Source organism: Macrobrachium rosenbergii, chromosome 50 (assembly GCF_040412425.1).
Source record: "Macrobrachium rosenbergii isolate ZJJX-2024 chromosome 50, ASM4041242v1, whole genome shotgun sequence".
NCBI classification, from domain to species: Eukaryota; Metazoa; Arthropoda; class Malacostraca; order Decapoda; family Palaemonidae; genus Macrobrachium; species Macrobrachium rosenbergii.
Window position 1 is genome coordinate 3016182 of NC_089790.1, and position 23819 is coordinate 3040000.

The 23819-nt window shown below is 36.4% G+C and overlaps 1 protein-coding gene across 1 annotated transcript in view; it reads right to left on the reverse strand.

Annotated features, from left to right (window-relative positions):
- LOC136832902 (glutamic acid-rich protein-like) overlaps positions 1-21934 on the reverse strand; it is a 39858-nt gene extending 17924 nt beyond the window's left edge. The window contains exon 1 of the mRNA XM_067094558.1: positions 21842-21934. Within this exon, the coding sequence (XP_066950659.1) occupies positions 21842-21934 (93 nt within the window). The remainder of the gene's footprint in view (positions 1-21841) is intronic.
- Between the last annotated feature and the right edge of the window lie 1885 nt (positions 21935-23819).

Sequence of the window (23819 nt, forward strand, 5' to 3'; positions counted from 1 at the left end):
TCTGAAATAATTTAAAACAATTGGTAAGGGCTGATCTCCAAGAACTCCAGACTTACCAAGCACGCCATATTTTCTTCTCCCCTGCCATTTCTCTTGTTCTCAAAACCACCCAAGTACAGCTTCGCCCCGTCTCAGAAACTCTCATTAACTCGCATTCTTTGCCAACCCTGAAACATATCCCCTTACCCCTAGCTGCTCTCTTTCCTGCTGTACTCATTCTTTCCCATACAGTCCTCTGACTAATGCGCTGGGGTACTCTGCTTCCCTTCTCTTGCTATGCATTTCTAATTAACACCAAACACCAGTGTTTCCTAACGATTCGTTCGCGAGAACCAATGTGCCCTTCCTGTGCTGTCTGGCAGTACTCGCTATTACCAGCTTTTCACAGGCTTAAATTAAGTATACCTTAGTTTAACCAGACCACTGAGCTGATTAACAGCTCTCCTACGGCTGGCCAGAAGGATCAGATTTATTTTACGTGGCTAAGAACCAATTGGTTACCTAACAACGGGAGCTACAGTTTATTGTGGAATCCGAACCACATTATCGAGAAATGAATTTCTATCACCAGAAGTAAATTCCTCTCATTCTTCATTGTCCGGTAGGAGAATCGAACGCGGGGCCAGCAGAGTGCTAGCTGAGAACGATACCCACCCGTCCAGTGAGGAACGTCACAGGCCTAAGGCAGACAGTGATTTTATATTCGACTGGATTGCTAACCGGTTATCGAGCAGAACTGGGGCGATCCTCTGTAAGTTGGCAAGACCTTAATGTTGGTGTATGTGTATACCCACAAACACACACACACATGTAGACTTTTATACTTCCCGTGGTCAGGTCGACAATGGGACCTCGTTCTGATTAGGGGACCCGGGTTCGTTCCCCGCTGCCGGACATCGTAATTTCTTCATATTCCTTGCACTGGGATCTTAAGGCTTTGTAATGACAAGCGTATCCAAAAAAGCGGGGAGAATTCGAGAAGTGAAGGGGCATTGTGGCTATTACAATTACATATATATATATATATATATATATATATATATATATATATATATATATATATATATATATATATATATATATATATATATATATATATATATATATATATATATTATATTAGATTTCAGTATTACATTTTATTTGTAATGTTCTACCGATTTTGTAAAGGAGCGTGCACTTGAAAACCTTCTAATGTAAGGTCAATGGATGAACTAACACGTACATACACGCATACATACACAAACTTTCAGAATTTTCACCAGTCGGCAACTGAGATCGTTGTTTAAAAAAAAATGGCTATGTATGGAAACACCAGTAATTCTGACGATTTTTTACACGTTACCCTTGGATTGTGTGACTTGCCATCCGATCGGTGTGTGTGTGTGTGTGTGTGTGTGTGTGTGTGTGTGTGTGTGTGTGTGTGTAATCAAAATCGGAGAACAATAGCTATAAATATACGTAATACTGAATATGTAATACTGACATCTATCAAAAATAAAATGTACACTAACTCTAAAATCTGCTTAATCTGAAGCTGCAAAACTTTTAAATATAAAATAACTTATGAGCAAAACCCCACAATAATACTGTATTTTTCCAAAATACAAAAAGGAAAATTACAGTCATTTATATCATTGTGGCTTTTTACTCATTATTTCCGATCACGATATAGCGATGAATCACAGATAAAACAACTCCTTTTGCTTCAAAACAACCGACTAGAAATCTAACGACGCAACAGAATAACGGAGTAATGAAAATTACGAAAATCTCCCCCGCCCCCAAAAAAGGGGTCAAAAGGATAAAACACACACACAAAAAAAAACACAAAGATTACCGATCTGAAGAAATGTGCAACAAAAGACGAGGGAAAATTAGTGATAGTCAGCTGGACTTGATAGCTCTCGTGGAAGGATTTTCCTGACGCAGGCAAATTCCCACCTCCACCAATTTGCGGGTTTCGTCGTCAGTCAGAGCTGAAGCCGCGCATGGCGTCTCACGGGACCCCCTGGATCGTGGTGGGGACGCCTCGGAAATCGCCTCTATCACGCCCTTGTCGACGAACGGTGTTGCCTCCTGGGTACTGTGTTTTTTTTTAGGGGGGGAGGGGGGAGGTTGAAGAGAACCAATCATGGAGACAATTTTGAAAAAAATATAATTCTCATGACTGCTTTTGATGCCTCCTTCCGGGTCGGTTTTTCGTGGGCTTATTCGTCATAATAAAAGATCAGTCCCGAGACGCCTGGGACTTAGATCTGACTAACATGAAGGTTGATTTAGTCTTCCTTTAATCAAAGACTTGCATGAAAGTCATTGTAAAAGATTTAAACCTAACAAAAAAGGCTAATTTGCAAGACTTAAACCTGACGAACATTAAGGTTAATTTAAAGGTCTTAATCCTGTTAAGTCAGATTTAAGTCTAATAAAATCACTTTCATCTAAGATTTGAGTCTTATAAAATCTAATACAAAGTTTAATATTACCTCGACTATAAGCGAAGGCTTGCGTGAAAATCAATTAATAAAAGTTGACGAAGAGGAACAACTTCCTGAAAGTCACGTAGAAACATCTTTGATTTGAATCTCTACCTAAGCCTTGCATGAAAGTTATTTCATAATATAATAATAATAATAATAATAATAATAATAATAATAATAATAATAATAATTATTATTATTATTATTATTATTATTATTATTATTATTACTATTATTATTATTATTATTATTATTATTATTATTATTATTATTATTATTATTACTATTATTATCAATATTATTATTATTATTTCAGTAGATGAAACCTACTCACATGGACCAAGCCATTGACTTGAAATTCTTTAAGCTTCCAAAAGTATGTTGGTTTCAACCTCACACCTCAGACCCCACACTGCAGCAGTAACTGATCATGACACAGGGCCACTGATTTTTCATCGCCCTGGGGGAGACGCGAATCCGCGACATCCGAGTGGCATGCCACGACACTAACCACTCACTATACCAGCTAAAATTGATGAAGAGAAATAACTTATTGATAATCAAGAGGAAACATCCTTGGTTTTGACTCTATATGAATGAAGTGAACATTACTTTTGTAATAGGCCTATACGTCGAAGTGGTCGCCATCTTACCTCGGCAAGTCCCCATTTTTTCAGTGATCTATGAAATGTATCACATGTGACATTTCAAAATAATGTACTCTGCTGCTACAAAAAAAATAAGGACGTACAAAGTTACCTCATGCCGAACAAGTAAGAAGCATTACCTGAATAACAAATTGATTACCTAAGTTACGAAAAACAAGAATATATGAACATACAAAGTTAACTCATACCGAATATATAAGCAGTATTTAGATACACTTCTAATTCACATCAAAATCATCCTATTTTGCATAAGTTTCCTAAAAAAAAATATTAACTGAATAACAAATGAATTAACTGTGTACAAAGTTATATCATGCAGAATACGAATGTATAAAGCAGTATCTAGACGCATTTCTAATTCACAGCAAAAATACCCTATTTTCCTGAGTTTCCTTGAAAATATTAACTGAACGACACATGAATTAACTGTGTTAAGAGCAAATCCAAACCGCAAGCCTTTCAGGGATTTGTAACTTGCATTTTGAATCAACGGCTTATACTGGGAATATCTAGGAATTATTTGGAATCCTAATACCAGGAAAACCAGAGGTTAAAAGATTACGCAACGCCATTACTGCATCCGTCGACTTCAGAGGATAAGTTTAAAACCTGGTATTCTATCAAAGTTAAGTTCACTGTTCATAATAAATGATTTTCTACTTCTTAAGTTACTGCAATACATCAACTATTTGTAGCTTAATAGGGATGCTGTTCTCGCAGAAGAGAATGTAATGGGTGTTAAAGGAGTCTATTTTTAAAAATTATTAGTCAGTGTCAATTTGTTTGACTAATGAATGTAGGTAACTGCAATGTCTAACTACTTCTTACTTTGAATCGGTCGAGTAAGAAAAGATATAATGCGAATTCATTTATATCTTTATGATTTTTCCTTATTTATATCTCTATAGTTTTTTCTTATTCATATCTTTGTAATTTTTTCATATATCTGCAGTATTGTGATACAGTTCTCTACTCTCTGACTGAAATATTTTTCTCTGACCACCTCAGTGCCTCTTGTAAAATGAGACACTATAATGCGATTTTAACCAATTTGTTTCTCATTTTTCTTTAAATTGCTATTACAAAATTTGTTAAACCAGTTTCAAAGCACTCTCCATACCTGGCTCTTGTCGTGTTTTGTTAAGCACCTACCAAGTTGCTTTAATGTGAAGCTTAATCAAATTTATCTGCTTTATCCTTACAGTGATCGACATTCAGCCACATAGAAAACGTAGCGATCGGTTTTCTTTAGGAGAAACTCATCTGACTCCACAGGGAGAAACCCCTCTGACTCCGCAGGGAGAAACCAATCTGATTCTTTAAGGAGAAACTCCTCTCACTCCACAAGGAGAAACCCCTCTCAGTCCACAGGGAGAAACCCCTCTGGCTCCACAGGGAGAAACCCCCTCTCACTCCATAGGGAGAAACCCCTCTCACTCCACAGGAGAAACTCCCTCTGGCTCCCACAGGAGAAACCCCTCTGACTCCACAGGAGGAACCCTCTGACTCCCAGGAGAAACCCCTCTCACTCCACAGGAGAAACCCTCTCACCTCCGCAGGAGAAACCCCTCTCCACAGGAGAAACTCCACCACAGGAGAAACCCTCTCACTCCACAGGGAGAAACCCCTCTCACTCCACAGGGAGAAACCCCTCTCACTCCACAGGGAGAAACCCCTCTCACTCCACAGGGAGAAACCCCTCTCACTCCACAGGGAGAAAACCCTCTCACTCCACAGGGAGAAACCCCTCTCACTCCACAGGGAGAACTCCCTCTCACTCCACAGGAAGAACTCCCTCTCACTCCACAGTGAGAAAGCTCCGCTCTCGTCCAGACACGGAGTGAAGCTTCATCGACAGCGCCCGTGAACTGACCTCTGACCTCTGCTTCTCAGATGATGCTTTCTCTCGACTCCAGCTTCAGGAGACCATGACCTCATTTACGGGATAAAGACCCATTTCCTTTCATGACCCCTTAAATACTCCAAGAGAAAATGCTCAGAATCAGTTTATTCCAGACACGGAAGTGAATTTCAGTCTACACTGAACCCGTGAACTGATTTCTGACCTTTGATTAGCAAATGCTACAATTAGTATATTATCTTCGTCCGCGACCCCGTGACCGGTTTATCTTTACATTTTATAAAGACTGTATATTATCTTCACATTTTATAAACAAGTAGTATATTATCTTTACATTTTATAAACAAGTAGTATATTATCTTTAAATTTTATAAACAAGTAGTATATTATCTTTATTTTATAAACAAGTAGTATATTATCTTCAAATTTATAAACAAGTAGTATACTATCTCTACATTTTATAAACAAGTAGTATGTTATCTTTACATTTTATAAACAAGTAGTATATTATCTTCACATTTTATAAACAAGTAGTATATTATCTTTACATTTTATAAACAAGTAGTATATTATCTTCACATTTTATAAACAAGTAGTATATTATCTTTACATTTTATAAACAAGTAGTATATTATCTTTACATTTTATAAACAAGTAGTATATTATCTTTACATTTTATAACAAGTAGTATATTATCTTTACATTTTATAAACAAGTAGTATATTATCTTTACATTTTATAAACAAGTAGTATATGATCTTTACATTTTATAAACAAGTAGTATATTATCTTCCCATTTTGTAAACAAGTAGTATATTATCTTCACATTTTATAAACAAGTAGTATATTACCTTTACATTTTATAAACAAGTAGTATATTATCTTTACATTTTACAAACATCATTTATTACAGCCAGGTTAGGTTTGATACGGACGCAAAAAAAAAAAAAAAAACACTTCTTTATCTTTCAGTGCTAAATCAATTTCTGCGTCGAGGTCCTTTATGCTCGACTTCTAACAATCAACACGAAAACAGATAATTGTATGGCAAGGTCATTACCCAAGACAACAATAACAATCACTACGGCACAATCAGACTTAACTATTCATCTTTGGTCCACAGAGAATCTCCTGCTATTTGTTGCATTAAAGGGATGTAATTGCCCACACCCGACTCTCAGATCCACTCAACGGATTCAGTCCTTTGCGTCCCTGGCGTTTAATCAGCTACACAAACACACTTACAATTCAATTTTGTTCTCGGACTCGACGAGGCCGACAACAGTTGGTCGAAAACATCGCCACGGCGCGCATAATGAACCAGATCAGATCAAAATCGGTTACTGTATTATCCGCGGTTGTTAACTTCCATATCACTAATGAGGGGCTGAAGGTTGCGTTATTGTGATCGAGATTGCTTTACCCCAACGAGAAAAAAAAAAAAATAAGCTGCTATGAAAACAAAAACAAAAAAATAAATTGCATTTAATGTACGAGCTTTTCACACATGACTAATCAACCTCATTGAAATGTAACGGAGAGAAATGCCGTGATTGATAAATATTATCAAACCTGATAGAATAGGCAAGTTTTACAGAGAGGAATATCGATTTTCTCTCTTTTAATATTATTATTATGGCTTCTGTATGAAGCGATGAAGCCTATCTTTTGTAATATTCTTCATGAATGCAATGTTTTTCTAATAGCCATCATTAATGCGATGTTTTTTTTTAATATTCATCATTAATGCAATGTTTTTTAAAGCTTGAATTCCAAGTCGACGGCCCCTGTGGGCTTGTTCCATATGAATAAGGTTCGTCTTCTGAATAATAATAATAATAATAATAATAATAATAATAATAATAATAATAATAATAATATTCATCATTAACACAATGTTTTTATAATATTCATCACTAATGCAAAAGGATTTGTTGTTCAATGTACTCTATTTGTTTTTTCTTCTGCAGATCAAACAGTGGTAAAATCAAGTTTCCAAAATGGAATCTCGTAACTGGTTAAAAACTTTCCGAGACAGAACTTGAACTAAATGTCATTTAAATAGACTTTAAAAAATTTTTTTTTTTTTAAAACTCTCCCGGCCTGATCTCTTTCCCTCAGAAGCCATTTTTCTGGCGTCTACATCTTCCGACTTTCTTTCTCTTTCCCTACGTCAGGAAGTTTGTTTCCATAAGACACACGAAACTATTAAAAGGAAAGGCGAAGTAAAGAATCAAAGTCACACAGGACACTGTTAAACCTTATAAGCCGAGTTCTAAACTCGATTTGGGCCTGTGTAGCCACAAGCTAACAGTATTGTTCCAACTCAAACACCGATAGTTTGCACGATCAGAGAATGGACTGTGAGAGAGAGAGAGAGAGAGAGAGAGAGAGAGCTCTTAATCTTACACTCTTACTCTTATAGTTCGTTCGGGTTGCCCCAGGTCCCTCAGAGTGATGCACCTCTGATGTCTACCAGAGAATTGTTAATGCATCTTCCGGTGTATTTTGCATCTTCCAATCTTGGATTGTCTGGGATGCAGCTTAGATATTTGTCGAGCTTATTCTTAAACACATCTACGCTCACTCCTGATATGTTCCTCAGATGAGCTGGTAACGCACTGAATAGACGCTGCATTATTGATGCTGGTGCGTAGTGGATTAATGTCCTGCGTGCTTTCCTTAGTTTTCCTGGTATAGTTTTGGGCACTATTAATCTACCTCTGCTTGCTCTTTCTGATATTTTTAGCTCCATGATGTTTTCGGTAATTCCTTCTATCTGTTTCCATGCCTGTATTATCATGTAGTGTTCTCTTCTCCTTTCGAGACTATATAATTTTAAGAAATTTAGTCTTTCCCAGTAGTCAAGGTCCTTAACTTCTTCTATTCTAGCTGTAAAGGACCTTTGTACACTCTATATTTGTGCAATATCCTTTTGGTTGTGTGGGTACCATACTATATTGCAATATTCAAGTGGACTACGTACATACGTTTTATAAAGCATAATCATGTGTTCGGCTTTTCTTGTTTTGAAGTGCCTGAACAACATTCCCATTTTTGCTTTGCATTTTGCCAATAGTATTGCTATTTGATCATTGCATAACATATTCCTATTCAAAATCACACTAAGGTCTTTAACTGCTTCCTTATTTGTGACTGTCTCGTTATTAGGTCCTCTGTATGCATACAGCATTCCTTCTTTATCACCATACTTTATTGATTCAAATTTATCAGAGTTAAATACCATCCTATTTACCTCTGCCCATTCATATATTTTGTTTAGGTCTCTATGTAGCGAGTCCCTATCTTCACGAGTAATTTCTCTACTTATTCTTGTGTCATCGGCGAAACTTCTCACTACCGAGAGAGAGAGAGAGAGAGAGAGAGAGAGAGAGAGAGAGAGAGAGAGAGAGAGAGAGAGAGAGAGAGAGAAGAAATGACAACGCCACCAAAGCAACCAAAGCAAAGGTGACGCAACAGAAAAATAGCCTTATGGTTAATTGACTGATTGATTTATGGCTACTAAACCTGGCGTCGTAACCTAGATGTTGTGCCGCCAGGTTTAGTAGCCATAAATCAATCAATTAATTAACATACGGCTATTTTTATTGTTCTGGCATACAATGACGAAGTAAATTTCAGATTACCTGAATTAATATTAGCAAGGCATGAAAGCTTCTTGGCAAAACGTACAACAACAGTGGATTAATTCAATTTTGGGATTATTCTGGCGTCGCAAAAACTAAGGTCACTGAAGCCTGATCACACCAGAAGTTAAATCTATTGAATTTGGTGGATATGCTTGATTCGTAATATAAATGAAATTAAGACGTTTTCTCGAGCGGGAAAAGCGATCAAATTATTCCATTACACCAAATAATAAATATTTAAACTTACAATTCAATTTCATATCAATTATTCAGAAAAAAATTCTGGTGCTCTAACATCAAGACATGATAAAAATCAATCGATCAACTATCGAAGGTAAAATTCGAACTGTTCAAGAAAATAAGAGTTGAACATTGTTTTAAGTAATTCAGTGACAGCAAAACTTAAGGAATCATTATCATAGCTGGAAGACTGACAACAGTCGCCTTTCTGTGTGGGATAGGCTAAAACCAGTCAACATTTCCCCTGATACACGGAAATGAGCCGTTTGATTACAAAGATTGCTAAGCACATGAGCAATTTCATCCACAAATTCCTTCACCAATCGTGCAAGAAAATTTTCAAGGTCAAATAATTGGCCGGTGAAGATGTGGAGACCCTATATGCTACCTTATAGCGGAAATTAGGGGGTGTATAGGATCAGAGAGGAAAAGGTTTAGAAAGAGAGAGAGAGAGAGAGAGAGAGAGAGAGAGAGAGAGAGAGAGAGATTTTTTTCCCTTCACTGAACCTCTCATTTACTCATCCCACCGCTTCCTGTTTTTCTTCCTTCTTCTTCCCCCCGCCCCTACAGCCACAAACACAAACGCTTCCTACTAACTGCTTAAATTTTTCAGTGTTCTCTTCCCTTGTGTGTGTATGTATGTATGTATGTATGTATGTATGTATGTATGTATGTATGTATGTATGTATGTATGTATATATGTATGTATATATATATATATATATATATATATATATATATATATATATATATATATACATATATATATATATTATCATACATATATATATATATATATATATATATATATATATATATATATATATATATATATATATATATATATATATATATATATATATATATATATATATATATATATATATATACATATACATATACACAAATCAATATGAGAACATACAGTTAAGCTATACATGTATACACAGGAGAAATTTAATGTGGAAAATCCTTAACAACAGCATATTTACACTAAAATTTTATACGCTAAGCTAAAAACCTTTAACCTGTATAGGGTTAAGGTGCATGGCAAAAAGCTAATACATATGTATATGTGTATATATATGTGCAAAACACATATATATATATATATATATAATACATATGTATATGTATATATGTGTGTATATATACACACATATATATATTATTCTGAAGCCTCAAAGTGGATACTCTTCAAATCCACATAAAATCAAAGAGCCGAGGATGGGACCACCCCCTATCGCCTGAACTTCTCGCACAGAAAGCAGTTCAGTAGTAACAAGTGGTCACTGGGAGAAACCGCGAACCGCTGCGGTATATGTACTGAGGGCCCGCATCGAAATTAGTTACATTTTACCGGAGGAATTTCTGCATAAAAATCTATAATCACGAAATCAGTGCTGAGTACGCAATCAATCGATGTGATCAAAACGGAACGATGAGCCAGAGAAAGGGGGGGGGTGGGGGTTATGACGTTGCAATTGCTACAAGTAATCTTATTATTCTTTGGGTATAATAAATATATATACTGTATATATATATATAATTGTTACTCACTGCTAACACGCCATTGCAACCCCTTAGGCATTTTTATCAGTCCGGAATTAAACAAGCTACTTCTATACTTCGTTTATCATAACTGTGACTACATACAATTTACTGGTTAGAGAAACGATACAGGAAGAAGGAACCGAGTAAGTTGCAACCCCAACCCCCACCACCCCCTTTCCCCATCAGAGGGGGGGAGGGGGGCTGCGTTTTGCACGGAAGCAAGCACACGCAAACGCCTCCGCAATTAATCCCCAATCAGGAGATAACACGAGATTAAGAGGTATCAGCTCGCCCTCTTTGAGACTCCTCCTCTTCCTTCCTCCTTTCCCTCCTCCTCCTCCTCCTCCTCACCGCAGCAGGAGAAAAAAGCCCTTTCCTCGGCAAGAACTCGAGGACACCCTCGAGGAACGGATCGGCTCTTGTGGCGTGGTTTATCTTAAGATCCATTGTGTCCCCGAATGTTCACCAGCCGCGGAGAGCATCTTATCACCGATTACCTCGATAAGGAGGAGGAGGAGGAGGAGGAGGAGGAGGAGGAGGAGGGGTGGGCCTTTGCCTCATGCACCCGATCCCTTCTACCCCCTTCTCAATACCCCCTTTCTTCAATATCAAGCACACACACACACACGGGCTGCAAGAATAAATTCCAACCCCCCCCCCTCTCTCTCTCTCTCTCTCTCTCTCTCTCTTGCATGCACGTGTTCGCTCATCCTCTACACAATAAACATACACATACATGTACAAGTACACCTACACACGCGCGATTATATATATAAAATATATATATATGTGTGTGTATATATATATATGTATAATACACAAAGAAAAAAAAGTTGTACAAATCTACTCTTATTATCAGTGGTAAGGAGCTTCTTAAAAGTATGGCAGGTTGGGGGGGGGGTGGGAGTGGGAGTGTCCTGGTTGGTATTTGAAGGCGATGGTGTCTATTAAAAGCTCTAACGTCTCTTAAGAACCTACAGATAAGGTCGCGGGCGGCTCATCTTCTAAATCTCCTTGTGGTAGTGATACAGAAAAAAAAGAAAAAAACAGAAAAAAAAGAAAAAACAAAGTCCTCTCTTACCATATCACAGCAAAGGAGGTCATTTTAACAACCAGATCCAGAGGATTGTTTTTATAATACAAAAAAAAAACAACCGTTCCTTGAAAAAACAAAGGAAAATCCTACGACAATCGACGTGGGTTTGATGAAGTTCTTGGGTTTATCAAAATGCCTTGAATGTTTCATTTTGGTTTAGGGAAACATTTTGCTCTATCATCAAGGTTCTGGTGGTACTGACTGAATCAAGACTACAAACGCTTTTTACAATCATCACAAGAAGGAACTACAATCCCATTACTGTGCTCTTTATTTATCACCGATTATCATTTTTTTTCGTATTATCTCATGTACCTAGATTGTGTATACGTTACTTTCTCTACTTCGTGTATTCCATGTATATGACCCTGAGCTGAAAAAAAACTTTTTTTTTTTTTATCAGTCATCCTATTCGACTGGGTGGTTTTTATAGTGTTGGGGGGGAGGGGGGTTCCGTGTTTCATCCTGCCTTAGAGTCCATCACTTTTGTCACTATGTGCGCTGTTTCTAGTAGCACACTCTTCTGCATGAGTCCTGGAGCTACTTCGGCATCTCGTTTTTCCAGATTCCTTTTCATGAAAAGGAATTATTATTATTATTATTATTATTATTATTATTATTATTATTATTATTATTTCTAAATTACAATAACTTACTGTTATGACCACGATCTGCCCATTTGCAACAAAGTCTCGAAAAGTGTGGAAGATATTTTCAAAATGCATCCTTCTACAAACTCGTCCCACGAATTTATTTAACCCTTGCTTAAACAATCATCTTAGCTAAAGCACGACACATTATACTCTTATTCAAGAAAGCCATCTTAAGAATTTAGGAAAAGATACGAGCGCCTTAAATCAACTTGATCATACGCAAAACTCACGAATTTTCCAATTCGTACAACGAAGAACAAACATGACTTACAAACATGACTGCAAAGACGATTAGATTCTCGTCGTGTCTGATACGCGTAAACTTCCCAGCAGTAGACCAGAACCCGAGTTAATGAAATGATAAACATCCTCTGAGCTTGTTCCGGGAATGTATTCATTACTAAAACCACGGGAAATGTCAGCCCTGATAAGATAAAACGAGACTGAAAGGTCAAATAATACCACGTATCCTATCGTAATTATCCCAGGTACTCATTACATTTACCGACAAGGCTCGGCAAAATCACGAAACTATTCATATATTATTTGTACATACCCAAATACACATCTGACTTTCATAGATCTTTTAATTATATAATATTTACACGTTATGGAATCGTCAGCCAATGAGGTGAATTATAGAAAGACAAGGCTTTCAATGTCAAAAATATACAATATTTACACATTATGGAATCGTCAGCCAATGAGGCGTCATAGAGAATGACAAGGCTTTCAATGTTAAAATATACAATATTTACACATTATGGAATCGTCAGCCAATCAGGTGTCATAGAGAATGACAAGGCTTTCAGTGTGAAAAATATACAATATTTACACATTATGGAATCGTCAGCCAATGAGGTGTCATAGAGAATGACAAGGCTTTCAGTGTGAAAAATACACAATATTTACACATTATGGAATCGTCAGCCAATGAGGCGTCATAGAGAAAGGCAAGGCTTTCAGTGTGAAAACACACACAAGACTGGACTGAGAAAACAAAGACACCGAAAGAAGGAAATCATAGGGGAAAAAAAGGCTTTAATTGTTGAGGACTGAACAATGCAGACGTTAAGAAGGACAGGTGATAAACGTGGCCGAAAACGCCTAATATTCCATGACGTTCTCATTTCTTTTGCAGCCGACAGGATGGCTATAAAAATTGGCATGCAATTTATTGAACTCCTCAGAGAAAGATGATGTACGGGGTTGTATTTGTATTGAATGGAGATGAACGAAAAAAAAACCTCAGGAACAACAATTCGATAAGACTTCAAATTTCATAACACTTGGATGGCGCAGGAAGGACTCCTTTCTAATGGCAACCGCTAAAGATGAATTCCTGTGTTCCTCGGCAGGAAGTCAGACGTTCGAAAATAACAGTTTATACTTCATCTAGGCTTTCAAAAACAGATTGACTGTTAAACGCATTAAAGAAGACTGCAGTTCCTTTCAACGAAACCTACTACAAGACTAAATCCGGTGGTAATAATACATAAAGCCTATATATATTAGAATTGCTAAAAGGACCTCATTCAAACTGGATGGTATCTAATGGGGTATTTATTCAGAAAAAGTTACAAGCTCTCTTGGACAAACAGTCCACATTATCAAGTATCCGTACCATCCAGTTTGAATGAGGTCCTTTTAGTAACTCTACTAATGCACGGAACAATTGTGTATGTGATAAAGTTAACATATATATATATATATATATATATATATATATATATATATATATATATATATATATATATATATATATATATATATATATGTCATGTCTGATTTCTCTTCTCCTGACTTGTTGACTTTTCTGTGCATGGTCGGAATCTGAACGAGAAGGACTGACAAGGAAAAACCAGTGGTCGTTTAGACAAGGCAGTTCAGTGTGTGATTCGAGCGTTTATTACGAGACATTTGCGTGAGAATTTCCAAGTGATTTATCTTCCTTGACTGCGTTAACTCGACGTGACGCCTAAATGGCCGAGCAAATGTTGAGATACCGCGTTACGCTACAACTTAAGTTTTGATCCCACGTTAATCCTTCACTATCATACGCAATAGCTCGCTATAATGCGCATGAAGAAATCTAGAATATAAAGACCACTAACAACTCTTGTCCCTTTGTAAGAAAAGACACAGCAAAAAGGCTTTTATTGGGTTTATTTGACAAGCTCTACTATGCTAATTGATTCTTACTCGTTATGTTCCACCATATATTAGTATGTTGGTTTGGTCTCACATGAAACCATTTAAAGGGCAGATCATTTTATTCTTGTGACTGCGTAGAAACGAATCATCGCTGACAAAATAACGCTGCGACAAAAGTAAGATTCTTTGTAGATCTAAGAGTCGCTAACACGGACAATATGGTCTCAATAGCAAGAAAACATGGCTATACAAAAAAACGTAAATTACAAGCGCAGGTGTATATATATATATATATATATATATATATATATATATATATATATATATATATATATATATATATATATATATATATATATATATATATATATATATATATAGATACATATATATATAGATACATATATATATATATATATATATATATATATATATATATATATATATATATATATATATATATATATAAAGGATATGTATATGAAAGTTTATGCTTGCACAAGTCTGTATATCATCAAGAATATCCATCTATTTACCTACCAAGTGATCAAGCACAAATGTAGGATGTAAACATCATGTTTATGCATTTGAAATTGCGTTTGCAAGCAAGAATATCTATTTGTCTATTACCTCTGTAAATATCTGCCAGCCTGACGAATTCCTGAAACGTATCTTAGACTCCTAAATAATTACTCAACCCATTAAAAAAACGAATAACAATAATTCACGCCGAAGTTATTTATGCTCTGGGTGACACGAATATTTGAGGTCATCAGTTCACTCCGGAAACATTTCGCAGAACGTGCACTTGCAAACCGCTTTGCAGATTGCGAAAACTAATCAAAACGGCGTATCCCACTCTGAGGAGAACAATGACAGAAAGAAAGCATAGCTTTAACAATTATAAATACTGAATTACTAACGTCTTTAAAAAGTCCCACAGCAACCAACAATTTGGGAAATGAAATTCCAACCCTACTCAAGGCAGTTACTATTATCAATTATTTTTCTTTTTTTAACATTAATAAGGCGACCTGAACAGGAAAAACATTAAAAAGAACAACAGCTGATTAAATTCAAAAGATAATTAACCATTCTCAAGGCTTGTCCAGTTTAGAATAACTCACGAATAATTATGATATAACTTACTCTGTAACATACGACCCAAAACGGCACACAGAGTTAATGGAAGATATCAACATTCCACGCAGTATTCTTTTGTAGTTAATACTGTTAAAAAAAATTAAGAGCCACAGAAACACGTAGGAGAAATACGATGCTGGGGATTAAAAAAAAACAATGTGGCCGTATTCTTGTAGTTAATACTTTTAAAAAAGAATTAAGAGCCACAGAAAAACGTAAAAGAAATAAGATGCTGGAACTTAAAAAATAAAAAAGGTGACTGTGGGTTCACGTAGAGAAATGGGTAAACGCCTATATATGTAAACTTTCCCGTGTGTAGGTGCCTTTGTATATATAACTGTTTGTGGGATGGCCTTCCGAGCCGAGCTATGAATTAATTATAGGCAACATTACGGTAGACTTTGGGTCACTGCACACCTGCGCTGTTTTCCCTCCCTCCTCTCTCTCTCTCTCTCTCTCTCTCTCTCTCTCTCTCTCTCTCTCTCTCTCTCTCTCTCTCTCTCTCTCTGTGGCACAGCTCACCATATGGTTCCTGAGGCTCCCATGACCTTCCTCCTTGCTCCATATGTAAGAAGAAATAGTGTTTATTCTGCTGTTCATTAGAACTAGCTCTCTCTCTCTCTCTCTCTCTCTCTCTCTCTCTCTACATATATATATATATATATATATATATATATATATATATATATATATATATACATGCATACATTCATATACATATAGACAATATATATATACATACAAATACACACAAATATACATATATATATATATATATGTGTATATATATACTACATGTGTACATATGACCTTGTCTAACGAACATTAGAATAACTATAAGTAATGTATATTTACATACATATAGACAGACAGACAGACAGATAGATAGATAGATAGATAGATAGATAGATAGATAGATAGATAGATAGATAGGTGCGTGCGTGCGTGCTTGCGTGGACTTGATAATCTCAGTTCAAGTATTCAAACATTAATGAGGTCCTCCGGATCTGGAACATCTGCTCATGCGCATTAGGGACGTTCCAATAATACGACGCCTTTATTTTGAGACTCAAGACCTGAGGTGGCTATCGGAGAATGTCCAAAACAGTCTTCAAAAGGCAATGTCCTTTCTATGCCTCCATGCTAATTTGATATTCAAAGGACCTTACACAAAAGATAAAAATTAACTGGAGGTATTTAAAATATAATTAACAGAAATGAACAATGATGACCATTTTGTTACTGAGTAATTTCTCTCCAGTCATGAAAATACTGAGAAAGTGGGCGGGTGTTTGACCACAGGTTTTTAGATGAAAAGTGCGCATCAAAGCTATGCATCTTGAAGTTTATGAACCTTAATGAAAACATAAAGTAAAGCATATAACATCTAAAGCAGCGGCAAAAAAAGTTGAGAGGTGAAGATTTATCAGTAAGAGACGAAGGGAAAAAGAGTCCTATTTTACTTCAAAAATCAACGTTCTCAAATTTACTAGTCTCACTAACTCTACGACCAAACAGACAATAAGGAATGGCCGATATTACATACGAAAACTCATCAATAAATATCACAGTTGAGGCATCAATCCAGGCATTGCTTGCACGTAAAAATGAACATGAATAGCTGACGCCAATTCAATCCTATAATAATGCGAGTTTTTACTTCCAGAAGCCTGTCGGTTCTCGGAGGGTGAGAGAAACAGACGTAATTACCATCAGCCTTCGCCAGAGAAGGTAATTATTAACTGAATTCGCTTACGTGTGTAATTTGTTCAGAGGTCGGAGATATGAACAACGAAATTGTTACCACGGTGAATAGACGCCATATCTTCATCTATCGTTCCTCATTGGACGGGTTGGTATCGTTCTCGGCTAGCACTCTGCTGGGCCCGCGTTCGATTCTCCGACCGGCCAGTGAAGAATTAGAGAAGTTTATTTCTGGTGACAGAAATTCATTTCTCGTTGTAATGTGGTTCGGATTCCCACAATAAGCTGTAGGTCCCACTGCTAGGTAACCAATTGGTTCTTAGCCACGTAAAATAAGTCTAATCCTTCGGGCCAGCCCTCTCTAGGAGAGCTGTCAATCAGCTCAGTGGTCTGGTTAAACTGAGGTATACTTATCTTCATCTATCCAAATATTAAACATATAGAGGGGGAACTCCTGTCATTGCTTTCAACAAATGCCATTCAAGTTTGTTCAGCCGTTCTTGAGATATAATGGTGGTACACCCTACACATGGGTAAAAACATAATCTCTTTCCACTTCGTTAAGTAACACCACTTCGGTAGGAATTACTATGACGCCTCCGATGGTTGACCATGGAAAAAAAAAGTCATTTTTTTATCATTTCTAAGATGACGGGGAAATTCAACTTGCAATGAATTTATCAACAAGGCGTTGTCGATAGGACAAGGACTTGATAAAGGGAAGCGATTGCTTTTGAAATATCAAGGTTTAAACAATGCACAATGGCTAATAAATTTCGTCACCATCTTAATTTTGGCGCAATATTCTCGTGGTAAAAATGTTGACAGACACACGTACTTTTTTATATATATATATATATATATATATATATATATATATATATATATATATATATATATATATATATATATATATATATTATGAGTAAATACATATACATGATTTGCATTTAAACTAAAAATAGATCTCCTCAAAGACTGCAACCCTCTTCGTGGGAGCAACGAGATCGGCACGCCAAACAGTCGCTGCTAAAGAGTTCATCCATCTGAATAACAGATCGCCAATGCATTAGCGGGCGAAGATGCTAACTAGACCCCAAATTGATAGAAAGTCATCGTTCACTAATGTATGCAAATGTGTCACTTGATCTGTTGTCCACCGCGTGCTTGCTCGCTCTTTCTCTCTCTCTCTCTCTCTCTCTCTCTCTCTCTCTCTCTCTCTCTCTCTCTCTCTCTCTCTCTCTCTCTGTGTGAAAATCTGTTGTTGTAAATATTGTAAAATTATATTTAAATAACCAATGTAAATTGGAAAAAGATTTTTGCTTGATTGCTCTCTCTCTCTCTCTCTCTGTGTGTGTGTGTGTGAAAGTCTGCTGTTGCAAATATTGTAAAATTGTATGTATATAACCAGTGTAAATTGGAAATAGATTTAAATTCTTGAATGCTCTCTCTCTCTCTCTCTCTCTCTCTCTCTCTCTCTCTCTCTCTCTCTCTCTCTCTCTCTGTGAAAATCTGCTGTTGTAAATATTGTAAATGAATATTTGAATTCCTGAATTTTGATATCTCTCTCTCTCTCTCTCTCTCTCTCTCTCTCTCTCTCTCTCTCTCTCTCTCTCTCTCTCTCTCTCTCTCTCTCTCTCTCTGAAAATCAGCTGTTGTAAATATTGTAAAACTGTATGTGAACAACCAGTATAAATTGAAATGAATATTTGAATTCCTGAATTCTTGATCTCTCTCTCTCTCTCTCTCTCTCTCTCTCTCTCTCTCTGAAAATCAGCTGTTGTAAATATTGTAAAACTGTATGTGAACAACCAGTATAAATTGGAAATGAATATTTGAATTCCTGAATTCTTGATCTCTCTCTCTCTCTCTCTCTCTCTCTCTCTCTCTCTCTCTCTCTCTCTCTCTCTCTCTCTCTCTATATATACAAAGTTGACTTGTTACAGCCGTAACTAGAAAGGATCGAAGATTGTCTATCCTGACAAGAGGTAAACCATTTCCAGGGCCACTGGATACTTCCTGAAACAACTAATACATTTTGAGGACGCAAGGTCAGACCGACCCCATCCACTGGCTAGGATTCCACAAGAGGACTTCTCGCGTCCACCATATGTCATCTTGCGTAGACTTCACAAATCTTCCGACTCATTAAACAATTTTATTCGAATGACACAGGCACCTTATGATACTCATCTCTGAGTGTGGTATTAGCCTGACACTTTTCTGAGGATTTAAGAAAAGGTATAACTTTTCTGAGGAATTAAGAAAAAGTATCACTTTTCTGAGGAATTAAGAAAAAGTATCACTTTTCTGAGGATTTAAGAAAAAGTCACACTTTTCCGAGGAATTTAGAACAAGGATCACTTTCCTGAGGAATTAAGAAAAAGTAACACTTTTCTGAGGAATTAAGAAAAAGTAACACTTTTCTGAGGAATTAATAAAAGGTATCACTTTTCTGAGGAATTAAGAAAAGTAACACTTTTCTGAGGAATTAAGAAAAAGTAACACTTTTCTAAGGAATTAAGAAAAAGTAACACTTTCCTGAGGAATTAAGAAAAAGTAACACTTTTCTGAAGATTCCGAGGAATTAAGAAAAGGTATCACTCTTCTGAGGAATTAAGAAAAAGTAACACTTTTCTGAGGAATTAAGAAAAAGGATCACTTTTCTGAGGAATTAAGAAAATGTAACACTTTTCTGAGGAATTAAGAAAAAGTAACACTTTTCTGAGGAATCAAGAAAGGGTACCAGACCATGAAATAAGACTGAAATCCAGACCTGAGATATTTCATCTGTCTTTACAAAGTGGTCAAATGTACTTCCAGGTTGCAAGCCCAAGGGTTTAAAAGCACAAAGAAGTGTGGATTACAGTAATAACAATAAACTCATAAAATCAGGAATCTAGGTTACAGGCACAGCTACTAAATCAGCACCATAAACTCAACAGTGCTGAATATAATGACTTCAAATTCCAAGATTCTAATGATGACCCCATATAATAAAAAAAAACTATGACAACCCAAATTACGAACTAAAGTACTTGGACATTAATCTCCCTTCTAGAAAATATTGTAACCTCTAGAATTATACAACAGTTTAGACGTATAACTACTGTTTATAGCCGCCACATGCCAGTCAGGAAGCTCTCGTACCATAAAGAGGCCAACCATTTTGTTGTCAGTCCACGTGGTAGATATGACATTCTTGTTGATGAGTGTGTTTCGGGAGGCACTGCTGACGAAATCCAGCACAAACATTGCACAAAAAAATGTGACAGCAACCCAGCCTTTTCAAAATGGATTTAGTTAAATGATTTTGGAAGCAAAGAGGAAAGCTGAGAGATTTACCAACACCTTACAAGGTATTCAAGGACGAAGCAAAGAACCTCTCAAAACGAGGACGAAGCGAACCAAAGCTGCCTTACAAGGGAGGTCAGTGGTTAGATTAAAAGCCACTGATTCAACTCTAAATAGGAGTTGGCGTCTAGATAGAGAGTCCCTCAAGATAACAATCTGAGAATGGGTGCAAATCCCACAGGAACATGTGCAGAATCCGCATCATCAAAAAAAAATATTCTTAATAAATGTTTTTACAGAAAGAAGTCGTCTGACTGTCATTGTTTTAAGCTCACGCCTGTCAACAGCCTTCAAGATCTCTGGAGTTAGAAGCATTGAATAAATGCTTCCAAAGGTTCCCAAGAGGAGGGGGGAGGCCAGATAAATGTAAGACTGAAAGACAATCGAATAAAAACTAGAGAGTATTTTGGGAGATTAGAAAGGCCAGTGTGAAAACTTACTTTCACTGTGCAGCCCAAAGCCAGCTTTTAAACGAGGGCAAAAATGGACGACAAAATGTAGGGGTTAGTTGACCTGCAAACTCCAAATAACATCACCCTTAAAATACTGCACGTTTCGCAGTTCGTTAGTCGACTTGAAAATATACTTTATATTGAAAGAACTTAAACAAATACTATCAACATACATTTGTTACAAAAAGAAATGCATTCGTTGAAGACAGTATTTTAAGAATCTTCATAAAATGAGTTGCATCTATCAGTTTTTATATATATATATATATATATATATATATATATATATATATATATATATATATATATATATATATATCATCAAATGTAAGGAGCCCATAGAAACGCCAAAGTGTGGAAAATAAAGGCTATATTTCGGAGACCAAACTGTCTCTCTCCTCAGGCAAATAGTGGAATTCTGTTTTAACAGAAAATATTTGACAGTCACACACACAGACATATATATATATATATATATATATATATATATATATATATATATATATATATATATATATATATTATATATATATATATATATATATATTATATATATATATAAAATAAAGATAAAGATAAAGCAGAATTAAGACAAAATGTAAACCATACCAATAACACACAAAGCAAACATACTTTAACACCCCCCCCCAAAAAAAAATTAATGAGATATTTTACACCAGGCAACCCTATCTTTATTGCTCACAGTACCTCAAAAACATAATCGTGAACACTTCCATTTTAAAGGCGCATTATTACATTTTAAAAACGTTGCTTTGAAACAAGGTGTCCTGCAAGAAATCTTCCGCCTCGGCTGTATACATTGTGCCAATACGTCTTCTTCTTCTTCTTCTTCTTCTTCTTCTTCTTCTTCTTCTTCTTCTTCTTCTTCTTCTTCTTCTTCTTCGTTTAACGTGCTTTTTCCCATTTTTCATATGGGGTAAGCACGATGCCTTCTATCGAAGGACTTTTTGATTAGAATCAGTCATAAGAAAACAGGGTGATTCGTATGCCTCCCAAAAAAGAAGTCAGGCTACTGATTAGGTCTGCTCTTCTGCTTTTGTCTGATTGCTAAAGGGATTAAGAATAAAGCAATGTATAATTTTTTTAATTAACCAAATTTAGGGACATCTTTTGGGAGGGTGTATTGGGAGCTAGGGGGTGGGGGGGATGAGAATTGGGGAATGGGACTGTTAAGTCTTGGCAATAGTTTGCATTCTAGGATACTCTCATTATTATTAATACTCTCATTATTATTAATATATTAATATATTAATATATTAATATATTAATATATTAATATATTAATATATTAATATACTAATATATTAATATACTCTCATTATTATTAATATATTATATTATTATTATTATTAGTAGTAGTAGTAGTAGTAGTAGTAGTAGTAGTAGTAGTAGTAGTAGTAGTAGTAGTAGTAGTAGTAGTAGTGAGCCACCAAGTCTCATTTCTAGCCTAATAAAGTACACCCAAAGGATTTATCCGTAAGAGGTGAAAATTGCAGCCATAACAGTTAAAGAAGTTGGCCAGCCAGGCAGGACGAGACTAAAACGAACAGACGAAAAGCAAAAGGCATAACGCAATGCACTGGGAACGGAATCTCGACGGACTGATTAATTCAAGCATTCTGTCGGCCCAAAGGCTTGGGTCATCAACGATGAGAAACTATGATTAGGTCCAGATTTCTACACCACCATGAAGAACAGATTAGAAAGATTCCGTCTCCAAATATAGGACGACGAATATCAGATGAAGCACTAATGACGAAATTACGCAAAAGCCACTGAAGCAGAGCAAGAACTTGCAACAGCCAGCAAGATGAAGCAACACTGGAAGGGGAAGATTTACCAAGGGGGCAACTGAGGGAAAATTACATATACTGTACATGGTGGCCATTTTTTTTTATATAACTTACATCTACCAAAGCAACTGGTTAGAGATGAAAACGTGAGCCTTAGAGCTTTCGTTAATGGTAAATATATGCGTTTCCATGACTCATAGTGAGAGAGAGAGAGAGAGAGAGAGACTGTGATATCCCAAAGGCAAGGATAACGGAATATTATACGAAACATTATGAAACACCTAACTCCTACCCTTATGCAAGCACCTTCCAGTTTTCCTTGGTCGTTAAAAAAGAAATTTACGGAAATTGTTGCGCTGAAAATAAGTTGCTGTGAGCTTATACCGTGACCCAATAAGACCGCTACTTTGCAAAAATATTCCGAGCTCTCCCGAAGGGCGTCATTTTGTTTCCTGAAGTTTCCATTTCCCTCTTTTTAAAACTTCAGTGACTTCTTTCCGCTAAGGATACTTTCTCTCCCAAACCGCCATCTGTATCCGTGTAAATATACAATGTGGCACCCGGCAAGTGTCAGACATTACTCCGGGTTGCTTATACCCCATATGGAAAATGGGAAAAAGCACGTTAAACGAAGAAGAAGAAGATGATGATCTGTAGAATCTTCTGAAAACCCGCTTAGGAAAGTGTTTCACGGCTCTCCCAAACCGCCACCTGTATCCGTGTAAAAATACGATATGGCACCCGGCAAGTGTCAGACATATCTCCGGGTTGTCTGCGGAATTTGGCAAAAAGACAGCGAGAACACAGAGATGCTGTTAGATCGGAAGAAAAAGGACAATAACACTTTTAAATAACAATTCTACGACAGGACCATCACCCAAATTTTCCCTTGTATCTGTCAATAAGAGAGAGAGAGAGAGAGAGAGAGAGAGAGAGAGAGAGAGAGAGAGAGAGAGAGAGAGAGAGAGAGAGAGAGAGAGAGAGAAGTACACCTTA